The sequence below is a fragment of the Bombus pascuorum genome, chromosome 1 (genome assembly GCF_905332965.1).
Source record: "Bombus pascuorum chromosome 1, iyBomPasc1.1, whole genome shotgun sequence".
Lineage (NCBI taxonomy): Eukaryota > Metazoa > Arthropoda > Insecta > Hymenoptera > Apidae > Bombus > Bombus pascuorum.
Window position 1 is genome coordinate 32,476,048 of NC_083488.1, and position 23,781 is coordinate 32,499,828.

General features: G+C 36.7%; 1 protein-coding gene and 1 long non-coding RNA gene across 3 annotated transcripts; one reads left to right on the plus strand and one right to left on the minus strand.

The window, feature by feature from the left end:
* Positions 1-83: 83 nt before the first annotated feature.
* LOC132910421 (dynein axonemal heavy chain 5) lies at positions 84-23,428 on the minus strand. 2 transcript variants are annotated; one of them, XM_060966117.1, is made up of 34 exons: positions 22,820-23,428; positions 21,816-22,055; positions 21,206-21,360; positions 20,867-21,093; positions 20,339-20,616; positions 20,073-20,246; positions 19,208-19,437; positions 18,899-19,098; positions 18,552-18,775; positions 18,098-18,273; positions 17,833-18,015; positions 17,370-17,768; positions 16,781-17,031; positions 16,187-16,432; positions 15,939-16,102; positions 15,527-15,781; positions 15,180-15,408; positions 13,040-13,713; positions 11,800-12,605; positions 11,527-11,734; positions 11,026-11,412; positions 10,371-10,543; positions 9,718-10,084; positions 9,417-9,611; positions 9,213-9,351; positions 8,815-9,091; positions 8,221-8,662; positions 6,399-7,756; positions 2,620-6,197; positions 2,306-2,532; positions 1,920-2,231; positions 1,242-1,693; positions 883-1,177; positions 84-672 (listed from the first exon to the last, which is right to left on the minus strand). In XM_060966117.1, the coding sequence occupies exons 1-34, from the start codon at positions 22,910-22,912 to the stop codon at positions 286-288; spliced, it is 14,001 nt and encodes a 4,666-aa protein (XP_060822100.1). In that variant the 5' UTR covers positions 22,913-23,428; the 3' UTR covers positions 84-285. The 2 variants fall into 2 exon arrangements, with proteins under 2 accessions (XP_060822100.1, XP_060822092.1); XM_060966109.1 differs by lacking the exons at positions 84-672; positions 18,552-18,775; positions 18,899-19,098; ... (5 more) ...; positions 21,816-22,055; positions 22,820-23,428 and having other exon boundaries at positions 938-1,136; positions 18,098-18,367.
* On the plus strand, positions 2,078-9,427 carry LOC132910605 (uncharacterized). The gene is made up of 3 exons (XR_009658798.1): positions 2,078-2,168; positions 8,001-9,083; positions 9,169-9,427. It is a non-coding gene; the product is annotated as an uncharacterized LOC132910605 (long non-coding RNA).
* Positions 23,429-23,781: the final 353 nt, after the last annotated feature.

The window sequence follows — 23,781 nt, forward strand, 5'->3', positions numbered from 1 at the left end:
ATGATAGAAATTTAATAAAAAATGTTTTTGAAGCAGAGTTTCAAAACTTTAATTTTTTTTCTTTTTAATTAAGAAAAAGAAAGTAATGTCGCGTATTTGAATATATTGAAAATTTTAATGCTTTGAAAGGGTATACATAGGCATTTAATAAACCTTCAATGGTACAAACTGGTACTGTTTAACATGCATTATATCTGACGTTTTAGTATTACATAATGTGATTGGTGTTCAATGAGTACATTATAGCATAAAGGAAAAATAATAGTGTGTTTGAAGTACTTTACTTTACTTTATATCACACAAAAGCGCTACACCTCGTAGCGTCCAATGTCGAGGGTTGTGATCAGTTTCAAAATCGATCGATCCGATGTACTTCGAATCTGTTCTTTGTGGTTTTCTATATATAGGGCATTCATAAAGTTTTGGATCCTTCCCTGCAGTTGTGTTTATTGCGTAAATGTAAATCACAGGCATTTGTTCATATAGAACCTTTGGTTTACTTTCTACTAATTTGCTGGTTTTACGATCAAGCGAAGCACCCTCTAAAAATAGACCATGAACGTATACTCCCTCCTGAGGTGGATTTTTTATATCTTCCTTGTTAAATCTTGTAATTAAATTTTGTAATACAACAGAGTCAAGAGCCCAACCTTTATGTGCTCGAGTCACTTCCTGCGAAATATAGAGATTTGGAAATCAAAATTAATTTGTTTCAAATTTGCAAGTATTGGATAGCTTTCTTATCGATGTAATTCAAGAGACGATATCACGAGTAATTATTTTTAATTCATTCGAGGTATTGTATAATAATAAATTTCATTTATCGTTGAAAAAAATTAATTTTAAATTTAGTATTTTTTTAAAAAGAAACATTTGTCTAACTTGTCGCATTGCAGTTAGAAATCCTTGAGGATTGAAGAATCCAGTCATCCAAAAGACCTTAGGTCTGCCGTAAATGCACCATTGCCTGAATTGATGATCTCGTTCTAGAAGTTCTGTGTACCAAAATCCAAGTGTTGCCGATTCCCAGGAAATTTTTAGCCATTTTTCGGGAATGCGAGCGTCGTACATCGCATCAAGTGACTTACGTAAACCTTGACTCATCACAATGGTACCTTCGATAGCTAATTTCAAATCTGTTAAAGTGTTATACACTTCTTTAATGACTCTGGTGATCCTGTAGAAATTCGACTAGTGAGCAAACTATTTAGAAATAAAAAAGAGAACGCAAGAAAGTATACCTGTCGATTTCTTGTCTCAAAAATATATTCATCGGTAACAGTGCACCCATTCGTTGAAGTGCTTCTTTCACTTCAAAAGAATTATATTGCTTTGGTAATTTGGCTAGCATATCGTTAGCAAGTTTATAGACGACATTTTCTCTAGTTTCACCGCCTTGTGCATTTCCTTCTTTTGGTTGGACACTCAAAATCGTGTCAAGTATTCCTTTCGCTGTATTTATTTGATAAGTAATGTCTGCATTTGGATGTAAACCAAACACTTCTGGCGTATCGGTTGCAGGCAAGCTATCGATGTAATCCAAGTATCCCTGAAGATTCTTGGTTTGTGGTACTTTGTATCCACGATAAAATTCGAAGCCAGGTCGCAATAGTACATCGCAAAACCAAACGTGTGTAAATGTAGTTAACAAACGTTTGTCGAAGTCATCAGTGACTCTACCACCGTACTGAACCTGTATATGGAAATAAATATAAAATAGTTAGGTGTTAACAAACTTTTGTATTTTCGTTTCAGTTTTATGATGTTTGTAATTATTTTGAAGTGTGATCATTTTGAAGATTTATTTGTTTGGGATCTATCACGTGCAACTCCATGATATACCGATAGTAAGTCACCAAAAATAAGGTAATACAAAAGTATTTTAATAAATATTTATATAATTAATACAATGTTCGAACCTCTCCAAGCATATAGCAAATAGTTGGCCACGATACTCCCCGTTTTGGATCCATCTCATCCAAATGATTCTGTATAAACTGAACGGAAGCAGCAAAATCAGCCTGATTAAATTCGTATGGTACGTTCCAACCAAGAGGTCCGAATTTTCTACGTTCTTGAACTACCGTATGTAGAAACGCAACAGCATACAGTAAAGGTGGCCACTGTGACTGCGTACTGTAATCCAACGTGTCCTGCGTTACGCCTTGGTATGTTCTTTTCAGGCTGGCTCTAATACCTTGCGGTGGTTCGTTCGTAAATTTGATGGCCATCTGGAATGATGCTGGTTATACGAAAGAACTTATTTGTTTATAAATTAACTCTTCTGATAGATCTAAGGAAAGACCTGCAGTAAACCGATAGGAAATTGCGGATGAACTTCTGTAGTCATCCAAAGCCTAAATGCCTCGTGCACAATGTCTGTTTCAACTAGAGCGTCCATAACTTCCGTGCAAAAAGGAAGTGATAAGTGAATATTTTGTAACAATACCCAAGTACCAGTATTCATAGCGTCCGAGATCAATTTTCGAGCATGAAATTCTTGGCCTTGACCCATGGACACCGATCGCAATTCTTAAATATAAATTATACTTTTAAATGAAATCGTAGCTTATTTCTATTTTTATATTTATATAAGCTAAACGTTCTCAACTTGCTTACGGATGACTTTTTGCTTTGCCAGTGCACTAATCTGTGGGCTAGGGTCTGATCCTATCGACAATATACATATGAGCGGTGATCTAACTTCAGACTCCAACCACGTAGCTTCTAGATCCAAGATCTTCGTTTCTCCGTACTCTTTCCCTAATGATTCAACCACGTATTTTTTCGCCTGGGACAAAGTTCTATCTGGACTCCACGATCTGATCAAAAGTAATTTTCTAAACACGTCAAGTTTCTTCTGATATCCGCAAGGAAGTTCCTCTTCCTCGGGTTTCTCTCTTTCGTACCATAATCGCCATTCTCTTTCGCTGAATTCGATTTTCGTTAGAATATCCGAGAACGTGTCTAGTTTGCTGATCTCGACTAGATTCAGCCAAGTTATGTCGAGGATCCACCTGAATGGTTTCGGTGTAACTGCGTTTAAGTCCAAGGATGCACCGCCTTTAATAAAAGCGTTGAACTCTGTATGAGAAATTACACCTCGATGACAGTCTATCTTCATAGCTAGCATCAAGGTGAACAACGATTTGTGTCGTTCGTATAGACTTCTCAGAGTAAAGGCCCACACTTCGTAGGTAAGGTGACGAAGAATTATGTTTATTCGTTCACCAGTGATAGGACTTTTCACAGATTTGGTAATGGAATTATCGAATATAGTCAGAAATTGTCGCAACGAATTTTGGTACATTACGTTTACGTTGCTCATCTCTACGATAAGGAAATACAAAATAGACCCTCTTGACGCGACAGCGCGGAATTCTTCTCGGGCTAGCATGATCTTCTTTTCCGTTAACGCAGACACCTTTAGTTTTTCATTAACCGATTCTGCAGTTACTTTGGTTTCCCTGAGCACATTTATAAGCGCTTCATCGTCTACTAAAGAGCCTTCGGAAGAGGTGAGTCGATGTAACAGAGTGCTTTCTAGTTCTTTCATTGATCGTTGGTTCGTCATTACAGATTCGAACAGAGCCACCCTTTCGGCTTCTAAGTCTGCCTTTTCCATAAGGATAACTCTACCAAGTAGCTGATCTTCCAGGCCTAACATTGTGACAGTAAAATCGATTATCGATGTCTTTGCTGAAATTTCAGGACTGTAAGCAGGATTTGGTAATTTCGTGGTGATGTACAACATAAAACCGGGCATTACATCGCATTCTTTGTCACCGACGATTACTTTCTCGATGGAACCGGATTTAATAAAATTCTTTTCAAGCACGTTATCGAGAACCGGATCTAACTCCTCCGCAATGTCTTCTATCAGCAATGGTCTGCCCAAAGAGAGGCTGTCTTCAAGGTGAGTCCTAAAATATTTGTGATTAAGAGACGTAATCTGTAGTTCGTTCATGCATTCCTTGTTCTTTATCCACATTTTTCCTTGATTCTGAGGATCTATTAACAGAGGATAGGAGGAGGATTTAGTTACGATAAGCGCGTTTTGCACAGACAATTCGTCATTTGGTAATCCTTGAAGCGTCCATTCCGACATTGTCGCACTGTCTACGAGCATGTTTGTAATGTTCAGATTTTTAGTGAAGGGAATGGATTTAGTTGCCAAAATGTTCATCCAAGATGACACTAAGCTAGCTCTGTACTGTTGATTATATGGTCCACAGTACGATAAAAAGCCAGTTGCCAGTAAAACATCCCCAACTAGTCGACCTAACTGAATTTTGAATTCGCTGCTTTGCTCGGTCCAGCGTATTTTCTCACCGCCTAACCCGTTTATCAATGCGGTTGCAGCTGTCATTTTCCTAAGACACACGTTTGCAGCTTCTGTCAATCTTTGCTTCTCCGAAACAGCAGAGTCATATTGTTCCTTAACCGCTTGCAGGGCCATTTCTCTTTCTGATAATTCTCTCTCAGCGTTAGCCAGATCCTCCATGGCTACCTTGAGTCTTGCTTCCTGCAACGCTAAATTAGCCTTCAGTGGTAGGACTTCCTTATTCACCGAATGAAAAAAAGCCATTGCCTTTGTCCAGGACAATAAACCTGCCACGTCACCGCAAACTCGTCTAGCAGTTTCCATGTTATAGTCCTCCATCTTAAAGTAAGGTTGAAGTAATTCAACCATCTCGTTGTTTATTATGTCTTTCGGATAGTTTTGTAATTGAAGCAAGAACGTGGTACTGGCCATTAATTTTAACGATTCTGCCCAAGAAGGCTTTGGACATGGCGCAGCTGTATCCGGAACAACCGATCCAATTTTGCGTTGAAATAGAATTAACACACAATCCATAATTCTCATAATGAGATGAGGCGGTCTACCCAATTTCCTGACGGTAGCTATATGAGCCGGTTTAATAGTGTTCAAAGCAGCCTCTGCTTCCTCCAGCGCAGGTTTAGCAGCCTCTAGCTTTTGTTCAGCTAAGGCTTTTTCTTCTGCTATGTAAGCTACCAATTGCTCAGCTTTCTCTTTCACTTTCTGCACCTGATTTTTAAATGCCTCTGCCTGCATTGCTCTTTCTGTCACTTCCAAGAGGACAGTTTCTGCTTTTTCAGATGCTTGAACTAGCTCTTTTTCCATCTCAGCCAGATCTCTTTTCAAGATCTCAACTGATATCGAAGCTTCTTCCAGCTTCGCTAAGCCAGTATCCATACGCCTAGCTCCCTCGTCGAGTTCATGTTGTTTACTTTGGTAGATATTTTTGTAACCACCGATGAAGTTCAAATACGATTTTGGCGTGACGTGAGTAGCGCGACGAAATCTTTGAAAGTATTCCGTGGACGTCAGAGAAACGATATCCTGTATGGAGCCTAAGGCATTCACCAATTCAGATTTGACTTCGCTGGTACAAGCTATGCTAAAGTCGTGCAGAAAGTGTTTAGCAACTAGGATTAGAGCGTCTCTGGGCCAAGGTTGGAACCAATCGATCGTGCAGCCTGATATGAGAGCTGGAAAGCGTTGAGCACGATTTCTAAACTTTTCGCCAACTGGAGAGAAACAAAATACTACGTGTAAATTTTGGCAGGTCCTCTGAAGAAAGAAATCCATTACGAGTTCGTTGTTGATCGTTCGTTTTGGATTTTCGCGTCTCAGGATAGGTATCAATTCTGAAATAATCTCTTGCTGTTCGTCACGAGTGAATAAGTTGCTGATAACCCCGGAGCTCAGAATATTGTTCAAGTATTCCAAGAAGCCCTCCTCTTTAATGTCCAAATCAGTAAATATAAACGTCGTACCCTTTCCTTGAGCTCCACACGTTCGATAGAGATATCTTAGATCTTCTAAAAAATTTGCTACGTTGTAAGATCTTGTCAAAGTGATTTGAAACGTTTTGTAGCCGGCAATGAAGGACGATAATTTCGTAAGACTTTGCTTGCCAGATCCTCCGACACCTACTAACATTACATTCCCTTTCGGATGTCTAATGACTCTAGATATTTTAACCAAATGTAGCATGGCGTCGGGGAAGAAGACCAAATCCATACCAGAACCTCTTTGTATTTCGTTGAATTGCGAAAGGAACATTTCTAGTCTGTCCCTGAGGATTTGGTCGTCATAAACGGGTTCGTATACTTTTGGTAACTCAATGTCGGCGTCTTCACCTTCTTCACCAGTTGGTTCGGGTGCATCTCTAAAAATTGTCACGAAAATGGTAAAAAGTGCGTGTTATCGAGCAATTCTTATGATTTTCTAATGCTAGTAAATGCGTTAGTATTTGTTTAAGATAGAAGTTTCATCACGCCTCTTTTTCGATCGACAATATTACTGTTATGATAAGCTAAATAATCTGACTTAAATTAAGTACACGGTTGATCGTACTGATAATACTTACCTCATGAAATCTACGAATACAGGATCTTGATCGAGCATGTTTGCATAATCCTTCCCTAGCATTTCATTAACAACTTTCAGAATTTCTTTATCGAACCAATCTTTATCCGCTTGTATAGTGAATCTATCACTGAATACGCGACTACATTCGTGTTTCCACAGCAACATAAGCACACTTTCCTTATCGATAACTGTGGATAGTGTACCAAGCATACCTTGCCAAACTCTTGATAAATCTCGAAGATTAAAGGTATAGTGAAACTTGGCCGGTGTAGGTAATAAATTAGCTCTAGTTCTTTCCCAAAGTGTTCTTGTCAGGGGAACCATTTTATTGACGAGATTCCTAACTTCTGTTGAAAATCCTCTTTTAGCGTTGTAATGACCTTCTCCGAGCACGCTAAAAATGCGATCAATGGATGCTTCGTTAGGTAGCGTACAATTGAAAATGCAAAACTGTCTCTTCAATCTTAGAGGAATGTCATTTCTTCCACCACCTGGTTGACACATTGCTGCCAAAAATGTTACGTCTACGATGCTAGTAAAGTCTCCAGGTTTCTCTAAAGAATAAAATCCTTTCATATCCATCGTTTGACGAACAATTTCGTTGGTGATTTGATCACCCCACTCGTTTATTTGCGGCAAATTTATATCATCGATGAAAACCAACATTTTTTTCCCTCCTGGTGGTCCAAACGTGCTACCTAGACGTTTCTCCACGTAACTTTCTATGGTTTTCTGAAACTGATATGGACTCGTAGCCGAGCTGAAATTGAACGATCTACTTAAGGTGGTCTCTCTGTTCGCTTTTTTCATGTACGACTTCATCATGACCGTTTTGGCAGAACCTTGTTCGCCTATTAATAAGACTGCTTTATCCTGACGACCAATTAGATCGATTAGGTATTGTATTCTCACGTTATCAGGTATAGGAACCAATACATTGCTGTAATCAGGCGTCGAATACTCTGGATAAACGTAGTTGGTCACCATGCTTGCCCACGTATCCCATTTACCTTTTTCACTGACATAGAAATCGAACAATTTTGCTTCGGGGTATTTTTCTGATGTTGGTAAATCTAAACTTTCGAAATTTTGTCGCAGGTAGGAGTCATACTTTTGCCTGTCCGATGTTTCTAACAGTGCTCCTATACCCCACACCAAAGCAAAAACGTAAAAGCGTTTTAGATGTTCGGCTGTCATCGGTTGGCGTTTTTCATCTTCTGTTTCTTCGTCGTCGTCTTCTTCTATGCGTACTTCGGGTGGAATTAGACCCTCGAGGAGACATAACATTTGTCGCACTATGTTGCATTGTAGAACGTCTATTGTCAACGATAAAGCTTGAGTACTCCATGAATAAACCTATAAATTAATTATATGTTGTCGTAATTACAATATTACAGTATTACAATGTTACAATACTACAATATTGTTAGAAATTTTATTTAGGATACAAATAGATAGTTTTTAGAATTAACTTAATATTTTTATAGTAATTTTTTCAGGAAATATGAAATAGGAAACGTGAAAAATAGTTTTGTAGTAAGGTAAAACAATGTGATTAATTTTGCATGTTAATTTGTAATTACATTACTAATTTGTTTAGAATTGGATATTTATATACTTGGATCAGATAGAAATGTGGGGTAATGGACAAATATAAACTGGAAATATTAACAGCAAAATACATATTGAAATATCTGGAAAATAAGACATAATTTTCTTTATCAACATTTGAACAAAATTTGCCCAAGTATCTCTATCTAATCTAATTATAAATAACGTGTTTTTAAATATTTTATAAAATGACAATTACGTTTCTTTACCTGCGTAAAAGAATCTGTAAAACATTGACCAAACACTTCTTGCTCCAAAGGTGTTCGACTTTTCAACCAAGCAGTCACCACAGGACTCCAGTCCAATCCTGATGAACTCATGTACACCATTCCATTACGAGATACCGTAGCTGGACTTGCATTGTCGACATTATGAGGCTCAAAGATGATTTTACAATTAGATGACATCGATAATCGGTCACCGTTCGCAAGAGTCAGAGTTTTATTGTCGTCCAGTACAGAGTTTAAGTTCTCGATCCAGATACTGTCAACAGGTCCGTCAAGCACCATCCATACGTACTCTCCTTCTTTTAATTTCAATGTTTTGCGCCATAAAGCTGAAAATATTCCATCCGTCCAATCGTTGGTCGCCACGTCCAATCGGCCAAACATTTGAGCAGCTGTTATACTTTTTGGGTTCATTCTCATCTCTCTGTAAAATACGTTCCTGATCATTGACCGAGTTAAATCATTTTAAGTTATATTATTTGGTGAAAAAACAATTTTTAATGATGAATAATTTTTAAGAATGAATTTTTATGTTGCCATATAAATTATTCGAAAAATATTTTTCAGTGTAATTACCTATGGGAATTGCCGCACTGCGTTAAAGCTTTCATCAAAATATGTATACAAGTGGTTTTTCCTGCACCGGTCGGACCTAGGGTCATTATTCCATGTCTTACTCTTTGTGTTTCGTATAGCTGTATTAATTTTAGCACCCACGGTGGATGGTATATCAATCCAGCCTCTTCTACTTGTTGACTAATAGCAGCTTCCAACTCTGGATAAGAAGTCTTTTCAAGAGCTTGATTTGGAAACAGATCAGCCACCAATGATATAAATAATGGTTCGTCCTCGTCTAAAATAATTAATGTACTCAATACTAACATTATTTTATACATAACATTTATTTTATACGTATATCTTTGCAAGTAGTAATAGTAGATATTCTTAGTATAGTAATAAGTATAATTATGTACCTATGAGTTTCGAAAGATTCATATCTCTTAAAACACGCATAACGATCGTACTTTCAGAATCTTTGGAGTTTACCCTTTTCGACGCGCCTAATGTTCTTAACACGGACAATATGTTTCTTAGACCAAAGTCGTAATGGACCTTCATAAATGAACAGGATGTTTATTGAAAGTACAATTTAGTTATTGTGTTTTTAAATAAATTACCTGTTTTGTAAGTTGTTCTTCGCACAATTTGTACAAAGTGTAAAATTTCCGAGCAAGAGTGATGTTTTCCAGGAAACCACAGCTGGCTAGTTTTACTCGAATAATGATTTGTCTATCAGGTACCATCATAGCGACGGTGCGGAACTGTATCTTTAGATTCTCTGGAAGTTCTTTTCTACCAGCATATCCAGGATTCTGTAACGTAATTCTTATCTTATAATTCTAACTTTTACATCACATACAAAGTTTCCTGTAATAACTTTACATTACAGTATTAATACGTTTGTTATCTTTTTTTTACCATCGTTATAAATATTCCAAGCTCAGGACACATGTCAATCAAGTCTCCATCGGTAAAAACGAACTGCTTCTTCTTCTCCCTTTTCGCAGCCAGAACAACTGCAACTTGTTGAGCAGCGACAGACAACACTGGTAACTCGATTCTATTAAATTCATCGAAGCAACCCCAAGATCCGCTTTGTGCTAGTCCTTTATAGATACGTCCTAATCCCCTATAGTCCATTTGATCCGAACAATTGAATACTACTACATATTTGGCCAAAGTTTTGCCCATATCTTTGACAGTTTCAGTCTTGCCTGTTCCCGCTGGACCACAAGGTGAACCACCCATGGACATTGATAATGCTTGTGCCAAAGTTATATAGCATCTAGAAATATAAAGTAAAAAATAAAATCGAAGAAAAAGGTATACATAATTTTATAACATTTATTAGGTTGTCCAAAAAGTGCCTTTCTTTTACGTAAAACGTTGTAATTTTTATCTTGATAAAACAAAATGTATCGTAGGTAATTGGATAAAATAATATAAAATGAAAAATGTTGCGTATCCATTATTTCCTTATAGAACGAAAGAAACTTTTCGGACGACCTAATACATATTTACTGTAATTTATTGCTGTGAGATTTTTTCTGTATACATATGTAGGTAGTTACCTGTCTGTTAATGGAGTAATCACGAGTCTTTCCGTACATCCTAGATATTCGTTTTGATATGTAAAGTTCACGTCTGTTATGCAGATCGATGTTTTGTCAAGGTCTTCTTTGAAGTAAAATCTGCATTGCTTCAGCCATTCGAAATCGTTCAGTGATCGTACATTCAAACGGCACTATGTATGAAACCTCATAAATTAATATTCTTTCAGACGTAAGCAGAAATACAGTAGAATTCGATTTTTGGAAATCATCGAGGGAGAAACAGGTCATATAACCCGAGTCGTATAATAAGAAATTTTACTAATTCTCTTTACGTATAATTTTTCCTACAGATACGCGTATGATAGGAGTCAACATAAATTCTGATAGATGAATTCAAGCGGTAGAAGTTAATCGATCGCTAACTAAAATTTCCAGATAAGAGGAATTCTTCTGTATTATTTTACGAAGAAATAATTTTAAAAAATGTCAATAATGCTCTAGTTTCGATTCCTAGATTTTTATATTTTTTATTCTCTAGAATAATAATCTTATATTAAAACGTAAACATTAGATTTACTAGCCATACTTGGACTGTTCTTTTTTATATTCTCTGGCAAAGTTTGCACACTATATAGCAGGACACCCTGTATATATTAATTTTCTTTCAACTTACTAATATATCGAAGATATCACGTTGATGCACATGGATTGTAATCAAAGTTTCAAATTTTGTTCTTTCAATTTTTGCAAGATCTCTGGTAGTCTGATCGATCAATGTATTCAGTAAATCCAGGAATCTGTTGTTTGTTTCTGCCATAATCTTTTTATCTGCACGAGCTTGAGCTAAAGCTAGTTCACTGTCCCTGGTCCAGATCATTTGTATTCCTAGTAAACCGACTTGAGCTGGCATTTTATCCAAAAATGTAAGTAGATTGAAGTTTAAATCGTTTATCATAGAATGACATTGCCGGATTATCGAGTGTAAAGATTGTTGCGATGTTTGCAAAAGTTGCGTTAGCCAGGTTTCTACCGAGCCCTCCGCTCTCACCGCTTTTTCAAGCTACGTTTCAAAAATTGCTCAGTATTATATTTTCGTTAATACGATACCACGATAAAGTTATATTTCAGCGTTTAAATATATCGTTAAATATTTTGAACAAGATATCACACGTACCAAGATCGTTTCACCTTCCGATGAAATAACAGCGGTCATTTTATTATATTCGATATCATGAAACTTCACATAACGAGTATTGTCGAAAATAGATAGCAGATGGTTCTGTATCGTGTGAGAATCAGAAGCTTGACCAAGTATCTCCAACAAAGCAGGGTCTGATACAAAGAAGAACCTTGGGAACATCATGCGCTTCTTTTCTAAATATCTGCAATTGCATTAATCATTGTAGCAATTTCGTTTACTATTTACAATTACTAATTACATGCGTACCCACTAAGAGATTTCTGACACAATTCCAGCTGTTCCTGCAGATGTGGCAGAAGTTGCTTAAGCAAATCATCTCCTACACAACATGGCACCACTCCCGGTGTCTCGTGTGCCCTTTGCATGATTTTCTGCCAGCTCTTATCGATCTTACTAAACCTTTTCGCTTCTTTCGGTAATTGTTTTGCTATGTCACCACCTACGAACACGGCTTCTAGATAAACCCACATATTTTGTACCAGCAGCCATCTTTCTAATATTTCGTTTGTATTCGACAGATCTGTGAGCCATTGTTGTATCTGCTTGCGGAATGGCGCGTTGTATCGATTCGACATCAACGAACCAAGCACCATTAAACTGTCTTCCAGTTGGCCAATCGTCTCAGCAGTGGTGTCTCCTCTTAATAATAATTCTCCTCTGTTGTTGAACGTCATGAACGTCAACTCGTGGGACGACCATTCATTCACCACAGTCCTTAATTTCGCCTCGATGTCTTTTTCTTTCATGGCCGAAATGCAAATGTCCTCGATGTCCTCTTTATATTTCAATAAAGGCGCCTCCAGGATGTTCTTCAAGCAGAAACCCTCGCTTTCAAGGTCAAACGAGTAGCCCGTCACTTCTACGATCCTGTGCCAGTGGCGAGGTTTCATGGCTTTGTTGGCCATTAATTCTAGGAGTGGACACATGTCGTTAAAGTCGTCGATGGTTTTCTTCAGGGCGAAGAACGCGGGCCATTCCTTCAGGCCTTTTGGCAGCTTGCGGCATCGGTTTTGGAATTCCATTAGCTCGTTGTTTATGTCCTCGATATTCACCTGAACATATCGGTGTTCTTTGTTGTAGGTAACGTGTTATCTTGCTTTTAATATTGATTAATATTGTATTATGTACGATATATGTAATCGATATTAAATTAACATCTGCAATATGTAATAACGTTCTGATATAATATTCATAGATTATATGAATATATTCGATGTGTAGTTAATATTAAAGAATGATCAATGTATTATCAATAATTGCTGTGAATAATGCAAAGTAGAGGGTGGATAAATTTTAAATAAGGAAATGTCTGTTCTTATAGAAGTTACAGCTATTAGAATATCAAATTTGCATATCGAAGATCGATGAAATCTAACGGTATCTTGCATAATACATCCAATGATATAAATAAAAGATGTTTCTACTAAGTGTGTGCAAATACTTTCACGAATCGCTTTAGATATTCATTTTTCAAGAAATACTTTACCTCGCCCCATGGAATGTCATAGTAGCTGTTCACCCTATCGATAACGTCATTGTACAATTTATACAATTTCTGAAGCAAATTCAGCTCCTTTCTTATCTGTGATAGTTCAGGATAATCCGTTGTAGGCAAACCAAACAATTCTTCACCGCTTTGGTAAGTTTGCAATTTCCTCCACATACCATCGAATCTATTTTGGAACAAAATCTGCCTATCCGAAGCTTCTCGTGGACTTAGACCAGGCTGCATAGGTCCAGAAGATCTGTATTCCTCGCAATACATCTTGTTATCGATACGGAAGTTCTCGAGATTGTTTCTAAGATCTTCCTCGAACTGTGGCTGTAGCTTCAACAGCAACACGTGACTTTCTTGCGCTCGTGCGAGCAACTGTTGCCACGTATATCTCAAGTTATCGACCTGTTCCAGACACTCTTGGTCCACTGGTACTTCGTATCTTGTGACGATGTTGAAGGCTTCCTCGATTGGGTCGATTTTTAATTCCATGTCAACTTCCTGTTCCCGAATCTTCTTTAAAGTATCCATAATAAGTCGTACGTCGTCCAGATCGCGTATCTGACGATCCAATTTACGCTCCATTTCGTTCATTAACGCATAAACATATTCCATTTCGCGTCGGTACTTCTTCTTCATCGCTTGACCAATTTTGTGGGTGCATGCTATGGACATTTGTGTCAGAAAAGCATCTATTTCTAGGAATATGATCACATTTCTTTATATATTTTCTATTTTACGAATTTTGAGAATTTCTTTATTATATTTTCTTTTTGACTGTGATTTATTACAATGCAAAACTGGCTATCATTTTTTTGGAAGCAATGATAGTAAGATAGTTGTATTCTGTGAACTTTAGTAATACATTTGACGTTATTTTGATTTACACATCACGTATATCGCTGCTTTTTCGTGAAATAATGAATAATAAATAGTAACACAGATATTTGATTAATATATTCAATCTGATTTCAAATTGAGGGAAAATTATATTCTTTCAAAAATCGTTATAAAGAAGAAATTCGAACGTATTTGGGTTGATCTGATCTTATTCAGTAGATTGTAGTGTTGTTATAATTAAAAGGAAAGCAACACAAAAATATTTATTTCATAAAGCTTCAACGCAAGATTATGTGTATGGAAGGACAATTATAATTAATCTACGAATTTTAAATTGATGTTACTGTTACGTCGCACGAGACGGTCCGTCCGACGTCCCTGTCGGTCTGGCCGCCAAGGCCTACCCCTCGTTACACTGACCTGCAAGAAACCCAAGGAACCACCATAAACCGAATCTTTTCAGCTTAACTTCGATTCACACAAGTATTTTCGGTTTATGGATGGTCCTTTGAACAGTCCTTGGGTTTATTGCACACTCTTGCTAATTACGAAGAAAGCAGATGTGCCCTGCGAAACAGCGTTTTTCCCAAGAACAAGGACACCCATGAGCCATATCTGCAGGAGCCTTTCTCCTCGGATTTTGTTTATTAACATGGCTATAACCAATGGACATCGCGGATCGTGTGAACAACGAATCCGCGTCCTTAGTTCAGTAAGGGTACACCCACACCGAGCTTTCCTCCTAAATAGTACGAGATGGGTCAGTCACTTCTCTCCTACTACGCGGAGAGTCAAGTCATTACGCTCATCGGTCAAACACTGCTCTTCGACGCCACGGAGAGTCCAGTCACTTCTCGTCAACGATTCGGTCAAACACTTCTCTTCTACGCCACGGAGAGTCAAGTCTGTACTGTCATTGTACTGTCATTGTACTGTCATTGTACTGTCATTGTACTGTCATTGTACTGTCATTTTACTGTCATTTTACTGTCATTTTACTGTCATTTTACTGTCATTGTACTGTCATTGTACTGTCATTGTACTGTCTGACGACTTCCAAGAGTTTCTGTGTACGATTTATGTGTTGTTAAGTGGTGTAAATATATTTATATGAAATAACTGTAGACTACAGTTATTCAATCATAACCACTCCTATTATCCTAACCGAAAGAAGGGGATCGCTCTGCTCGCGGTGTCGATTCGTATATCGTAACGGGAATTTACGACTCCCCTTGACACGCCTAAACGCGACGCGTCTCCCCGCGACTGAACGAATTAACAGTTACTTTACCTTTGATTTCCGTGTATAAGCCATATTTCAGCTTCTCCGTGGAGACAGCGATGGAACTTCCAAAAATGACCATATCAGGTTCGGTTGCTAAAAGATCTTCGAGTTCACTGTGCTTTCGAAGCGTAGATTCAAATTCAGGCAAAGAAATTTGTAGTAATTCTCGCATACTTTTTTCATTCTTCCACAAAAATTTATATGGCTTCCACCTGTCGATAAATTCTGCAAGGTCCTGTAATAATAATTAGAAATTTGTGTTACTAAGGCAGAACGATAATTACAAATATATATAAGATATATAAGATATATAAGATATATAAGATATATAAAATATATATAAGATTTCTTACTAGCTTGAATTCTTGCATGCACGTGTTTAGCATGGATAACAGTTTTATCACTTCTTTGTTATCCATCACCATTGCGTGAAAATTCTGCTCCTGAACAGGAAAAATTGATCTCTCCTCAGAGATAATTTTGAACAGCCTTCGTCTTCTGACTCTTGGATCCTCCGGCTCTTCTTGCTTCCTCTTCGCTGCTTGCATCTGAGCGCGCATAACGATATCCGCGAAATTCCTTTTGGAATAGGCTTGGCCCCATGTATCCTGAATTATTAAAAAATATTATGTATTACAGTATATATTACACGTTTTACATCACAGCATTATATTGTAACACAGATACAGTAATAATATAATAATGGCATGTAATAATAAACGTTTATCATTGAATATTTTATATTGTATATGTTAATAATTATACCTTATTTATCCTAGAATTCCATTGCGACACTCCTCTTGCAACGCCAGCAATAGTTTTACCAACTAAAGTTAGGACTTCCTGTACGTCGTCTAAACTAGGTTTCACGGTCACCACCGGTATCATTAATGTTGCATGAAGCAGAAATATTGGACTCGGTGCGTCCTCTGATCGAACGATAATTATTAATTCACCTGATCATCTGCAAAACTTTTGACTATGCATTCATACTTTATCGAATAGGAAATCACCTGGATCGATTTCCCGAATAAATCGCTTTCTAATAATGTCCAACGAGCTTCTAGTCACTCTTATCAGAACATCGACGACCTTTCTAGAGTAATATCTCCTCATTTCGGACACGGCATTTCGAACCATGTCTTGCATTCCTTTCGGTAAGCTACCAGGAGTAACCAACAGCTGATGAGGATCGTCGAATAAATTCCAAACTAAGGACCAATCTTGTTGGACTGTCTGGTCCACTACCTCTTCATTTTCTGTAAGGTCATCGTACATAAAAGTTATGTTTGGAAATACGCAGAAAGAAAAAAGTAAGAAATGTGGATTAAAATGTTATGAACGATATTTACAATCTATTTTTTATATAATTGGTTTAATTTTTATTGGAAAGAGATTACAGTCGAAAAGAAACAGAGGCGTATCATCGTACAAAATTTTTGAGAAAAATCTAAAACAGAATTACGTTATGTATTAGAGGAGCTTACTCGCAAAATTTTTACGATGAAATTTTTCATTTTTACGCTGATATATGAAAACAAATCTCGTGGCTATTGCGCTATTTAATTAAGGAAGAAACTAGTTTTTCAGATAATGTCGCGTATCACCTTCGGTATTAAAAAATTCAAATTGACTGGAATTAGCAGCAGCTTTGAAATTCTCTGCCGCGTTCTTAACGAGATCTAGTACTTCTTCCACAGCCTCTTCCACCATCATACTTTTACGATATAAATCTACCGCTGCCAATCTGCATACTTCTTCGGTCTTCTCTACAAATTCCTCTATAGTCCAAGGCTGATCAGATTCTGGCATAGAATGTAACGTTATCTTTTGCATAGCTGCCAGCACCTGTAAAATCCTTGGGACAAGGGAAGAGAACTTTTATTCGATTTTAGAAATACCTCTATGAACCTATGCAGAACGATCAATGATAAAAATCTGGAATTCTTATCATTGTAAGAAATTTTGTTTAAGCAAAATTATTATATCTGTATAATAAAGATACCTCTTTTAATTTCATTGCATCTAATAAAAACTTGTAGGAAAATAAAATAAACGAAAATTAAGAGACACTAAAGAAAGACAAAAGCAAACAAAACAACAAAAGCAAAACAAGTGATATAATATATGCTTATCTAAAAAAGCTATCGTAATTTAGAAAAGTACGATTTGCAAAAAGTTTAAACAGAAATGTACCTATTGTCGTACACATCGTGAACCCTTGTAATAAGGATATCAAATTCCTTGATCTGCTGTTTTGTGTTCTGATAAAAGTTTTTCCATTCTGGATTGGTCCAATTCAGAGAAGTCAAACCAGGTTCCAGCAAAGATGCAACACGCACCAAATGCGGTAATAACAATGGTCTCACTTCGAGTTTCACACGCCTGGCCGTAAAGACGAACTCTTCGATCATCAATTGGAGAGAGTCTGTGACCAATGTGAAATAATCTTTCTTCGCCAAAATAGTCAATGCGACGATAGGAATTTCCAGATTCAATTTGGCCAAGCAATCAGCTTCTCGGAGCAGGAGAGTGACGCGTCCTTCTAAGTTGACTTTAATCTTTCCTGTTTTCTCGTCCACCATCAGCAAAGGTCTGGATCGATAAAACAAACTATGATGTTCAAGTAAAAAATTAATAAAAAGCATGATCGATTCACCGTTTTAGACAGTCTTCGATGACCCAAGAGTTTTGATGAGTCCAGACTTCGGCGATGTCTGATTTATATTGGTTCAAAACGCCGAGGGCGTAATTATACCGTTTTTCTAGTTCCATAGTGAGCGGAAGAGTCTTTAGCACTGGATGATTGGAAACTGATGTAGCCAATTCATCTAAGTGTACTCTGAAGAGAAAATAATTCGAGTTTATGACATAAAAATCATAAATTAGCGTTTGACGATGTACGAGTAACTTGTTTAATTTACTTCAATGAATTTGCCCAAGTTAATCTTCCAGCGATAGCTGGCATATGTCTCGGTAATGGTGGATCATCCCTCTGTTTTTTGAATAACTTTAGTATTCTGTCCACTTCTTTGTCGCAATATTTTACCACTATGTTGTACTTTTCATCTAGTTTCGTTAGTGGTATCTTCTCACTGACCTTAAAAGCAAACAAATAAATTAAGCCATTAAAAAGTACAAAAATTAAGAAACTATAAAATAAAAATATTCAAATATTAAAGTATTAACAAATTTAGTAAATGATTTTATGAAAGTAAATGATTTTGAGATGTACTGAATACAATATGTATGGACGAAGAAACACATTCATACGTACAATTAGATTCAAGTGCAATAATTACAGTAATTGTGCAACTTTACGTGTCAAATGTACAAATCCTCGTGCATTATTTAGTCAGCTATAATGCAGCACTTTACTTTTTCGAATCGAGTTAAAAATCGTATACCCTGAAGAGTTTCCCAAACGTCCGCGTAATTTTTCTCAATGATGTTACCGATGTTTTGTTTCAGGGTATCAGTTTTTGTCATGAAATCATTATAGTCCGTATCAAATTCGGTATTCCTTGGATCTAGATAATCGTAACCTTTAGCGGTGGCAACTTTCTCAGCCTCTTCGAAAGTTCTTATGGCATCGTCCAATGCTGTTGGAGTAAAATAAAAAATAGAAAGCTGAAAATTACGCTCACGAAACGATCTAAAGTTGAAAAATGTAGATAAATATTAACGAATGAAAAACAAATAGCATATATATATTAATTACGTACATTCTCCCAATAAAAGACCCTCCATCCTTCTTTCGAAGAGACTTTTGTAATCTTGTATCAGTTCGAACATAGTCAAAATTTTTCTCACTCTATCGCAAAAGGAATCGAATCGTCCAAATACGTGAGTTTCTGAAAATGAGAATTCTTGTTCGGTTACAGCAGGAGAACACCGAACCAGTCTATAAGTTTCTCTGTAAGCTCTGTAATGTAATGGTATTCTTTGTTATTTTCCAAATAAAGGGACAAAAAATGAATCAGTATGTCTCAAATTGAAGTATAACGATAGAAAACAGCGAGTTCACAGTTTACTTGTTAAGTTTTAAGCAATGCTTCAGTTTCGATCGCGCAACTGCTCGATCTTGACCCCAGACAGTTTCTCGACTTCTATTTGTGACGTAATCTCGACAAGCTACGATCATTTGATTCGTGATCTTTATCATTAACGAACTAGTTCGTTCCGAAGTGTTGTAATACCTCGACACGCTGTATATTAAACGAACTGTTTGTAATAGCGATACGAGGGAATCTCGCATCTTCACCTAAAAAATATGTCGTATCAATATATATGAATATATATAAAAACTGTTGAGATATGTATAATTTTCCGTGCTGGACTGGGTTAAATTTTTTTTTTATTTTATTTTGTTTTTTTTTTTACAATTTGTCCTTATGGACATTTGGTAAAGTTTTATATCTTATTGGTGAAAAAAAAATAAAATAAAAATAAATATAGCATGTGGGTGGCTACCCCCAGCGGGGTGCCAGCTTCGTTTTTTCTAAGTTATATCTTTTATGATGACTGGGTTAAATGCGTATTAGAGTTACTGTGTGCGAGTATCAGTGTGTGGATACATGTGTGTAAGCGTCGGAGGGCGTCCAGGCCTTAGTTAGGACAAAAGAAGATTGGCAGTGGTTTAGAAGCATCTGGAAGAGTCGGTTAGCAGGCTAGTGTAGAGAAAGTGCGGAGACGCGTGCAAGTGTGAATCGAAGAATATGTGAGAAATCCTTCTTGTAATAAATATATTATTATTTTAATATTAGACTCCAGTGTGTATTCAATGTTCCTTCAACATTATTTCAGTACCAAAGATCCACAATTCTTAACAAAAACACATAGAAAACGATATAGGAAAATAAAAATAATTTCTGTTTTTCGTACGATATGTTATCTTACTGGATCGTCCAAATACAAGCAGTGACAGCATTTTTCCAACGCCTGTATAAATTTTGCATTATCCTTCGCTTCGTTATAACAATAAGTGACTTCATCCTCTACATCGACCCAATCTTTTATTAACTTGGACCGAGCAACTTGCAAACAAAGAAGCGACATTCGTATTTCGTGATCCTAAATATTTATACGTAGCACAGATAATAGTTTACTCGTTATTACGATTGACATTAAAATCATCTACGACGATAGGAAAACGCAAATAGAACCTGAAGTTTGTTGACTAACTGACTGAACTGTGCTCCTCTTCGTTTCCAATATTCCAATTCTTGTTGAGGACCAGAATTATCATTCTCTCGTTTCACCTGCTTGCTTTCTACCATGAAGTCTTTCAATCTCTTGATCCACGTTCTTACTCTTTCCTCTACGATATTCACAGCGTCTTTTCTCGCTATAAATGCTTTTGCTTCCTCGAAGTTGCGCACTTGCACCATCAGAGCTTCATCGTCGTCGAATACGCGTCCTTCGTGAGCTACCTGTTCACACACTGCGAAAATTTGGAAAATATTTTATATTATCATTTTTATATCAAAAATAAGGAATCTTCGTAGCAAAGTTTAAAATATCGAATATACGCTCGTTACTGCTACGCTATCGCTGCAGATTTCTATTCACTCGTAAAAAATTTTAATTATGTTCATAAAAATATAAATTTGCATAAATATTTGCAGTTTAATGATATAATCGCCTAAAATTTTACGAAAATATAGTAACCGTATATGTAATTCTATTGTTACCTTTCAGAGCGCTGCAGAAAGATCTTAAACCCGGTAATAAAAGGCTCTTAATCATCGGGCAATCGTCCTCTCCTCCTTCAGAGCCAGGATGTGCAAGCGCATCCATGAAAACGTATTCCACTACCCTCTGTATCGCGGTTATTATCCCCACTTTTTTTGTGTCTATCACACCGGTGTAAAGATCTTTTTGGAAACCTTCCTCGGGTAATTGTTTCGAGATATTTAATCTAATAAAAGTTTCGAGTTTGCATCACTGAAGTGCGACTACCAATTATAACTTCATAAGACTGTTGTGTATAATACTTCATATTTTGCCAGATGTTATATTTTATATCATACCTGAATATGTAAACGCATATTCCGGTACAAGGTACTTGCCATCCATCGGTAAGAAACAATTTCTTTTTCCCTGGTTCTTTTATTTCTTTTTGTTCTTTAACTTTCGGTACCGATGTGCTTGGACTTGGTCGAGTGGTCGAAGTTTTTGTTTGGACCTGCAAAATAAAATTCCACGGTTACTTTATCGTTAACGCTAAAATAATTAGACTCTAATAATATTGATGTTTAAATATACTAAATGTAAATAATTGTAATAAAGAGTCGTATCATGAAAATAAAATAGGTACCTACATGTAAGAGTTACGTTTCCATTTGAATGAAAGTCAACATTAATTTTGTCGAAAGCACTTACGTTTAACAATTGCATACAAAATAAAATCGAAATGCGACAAGCTCTAGTTTCCTTCTCCTGATAATTATTAAAACCGTGTGAATATTTTTAGCAAAATTAATATCGACTTTCATCGAGATAGAAACACGATTATACAGAGTAATTTATTTTCATAATACTACTTTAATTATAATTATTTATGTGTACATTAAAAAATACTTGATAATTTTGACGTTAAATTGAGGTTTTCATTTAAAAATAAAAGATAAAAGATTTGACCGTTTCTATAGGACGTAGAGTTTCAGATTCCTCCACTTCTTGATAATACCAGACGAGGGTGGATTTCATATGGGGCAAAAACAGTTGATTGATTTCGTCCAGCATGTCTCCCTCGAAAACGTGATCCATGACCTCGTGGCGGGACAATTGTGTAGCATCCATCAAGAGCTGGAAAGCGAATTCTAGACGGGGATCCATCTCCCCTCGTCTTGCCTTTCTCTCGCATTCTTCTCGGCGTTTCTGCGAAGCAAATCGAGGATATTAATTATTTCTTATACGTCGTGCTTGAGTCAGTAGTAATGCCTTGTCATTGGTCAGACATTATGTTCGCCTATCCTCTTTATCACAAGTATGGCGTAGTTTAATCGATTCCAGTTTTATTTGTTATTTTTGATGTCATTTCTTACTACTATTATCAAAATGTGATAAATTGTTATATCGCACGTTCGAGTTTCAAAAATCCAATTTAATTTCACAGTAGAGTGACTTTGTGAATTTGCTTTTGTTAATATCGCTACAGTTTATTTAATTCGCAACAAGATACAGAGTAAGAATAGAAACACACCCGAACCAGCTGGCAGCTGAAACGTGCAACACAACAAATATCGCAAGAAGACTAAAAAGGAAACACCCAATAGAACTCATAAAAGATATAACTTAGAAAAAACGAAGCTGGCACCCCGCTGGGGGTAGCCGCCCACATGCTATATTTATTTTTTATTTTTATTTTTTTTCTTCACCAACAAGATATAACACTTTACCAAATGTCCATAAGGACAAATTGTAAAATAACCAAAATAAAAAAAAAACAGTTTATTTAATTATTTATCGTGTCCTACTGTCCTACACGAACTTAACTGTGCACGATACACTAAAGAATCACTGTTTTATATTCACTTATGACAATATTTCAGTATCTTTCTTTGTAGCTCTTCGGATAATAACGGAAGAAGATATACGTGCGAATAAAATATAAACGACCATGAAGCAAAAGAACAATACACCTGGAGGACATCACCGGTCCCTTCTTCGTCGCTGCCTTCCTCAGAATTCTCCGACTTCTGTTGAACCAACAAAGCAGGAGCTTGTACGAACATGGTCGAACGAATTAAACCGAGAAAGGCGATACGATTACACGATAAAAGAACTGATAACGCGATGGCGAGATTCACCGACAGTTACACCGGCGAACCGAAAGACTTCCAAAGTAGTGCAAGGAGCGAATATCCAGTGCCACGAGTTCGTGTCTGGTACCGCCCTTCTACGTATCGTTCGTGTCGTGTGGGAATTTCCGCGCGATTCTGTCGACAGTAGTCGATACTGATACCACATAGTGTGTATTCTTCTCCCATTGTCGCAAAATCATGTTACACAAGAATAGTCGATATAACAATGAACAACATTCGTGGCATTAATAATAGCGATGCATTATATCATGCAGGCTTTAAAATTAATATTGGTCGATTGTTCGCATCGGCGATCGAGTGATTTATTTGTTAAAGCGACGATCGTTACAACGTGTCGTGAATATTTCTTATTTGTGAATCCACGATCCAGTAGCTGTGTATGCGCGACGATGAAGCTAACACCTCTGCAACGAGTATACAAGAATAAGTTACGTATGAGTATTTGTATTTATGTATACAAAGATTATTCTTATCTTCTGAAGCGTTGCTTTTGCTTTATATTTTTCTGCCACCGGATTAACCAGCATGTTACAATACGACTAGAAATATTAGTAATTGAACATCGGTTTTTAAGCGGTGATTCCACGATGTTGCTCGGAATCAGTATTGCAGCGAATGTTTTAAAATTGAAACGTAGCTTTAGTTTTTCTGTTTCAATTTGTAGATTGCCAGTGCTCGTGTATTGCCTCGCGTATACTGTTTTCCTACTTTTTGGATTATTATTTATATTCATTGCATGGAGTAGGTCTGTAAAAAATTAGTTCGATTAATTGTACATA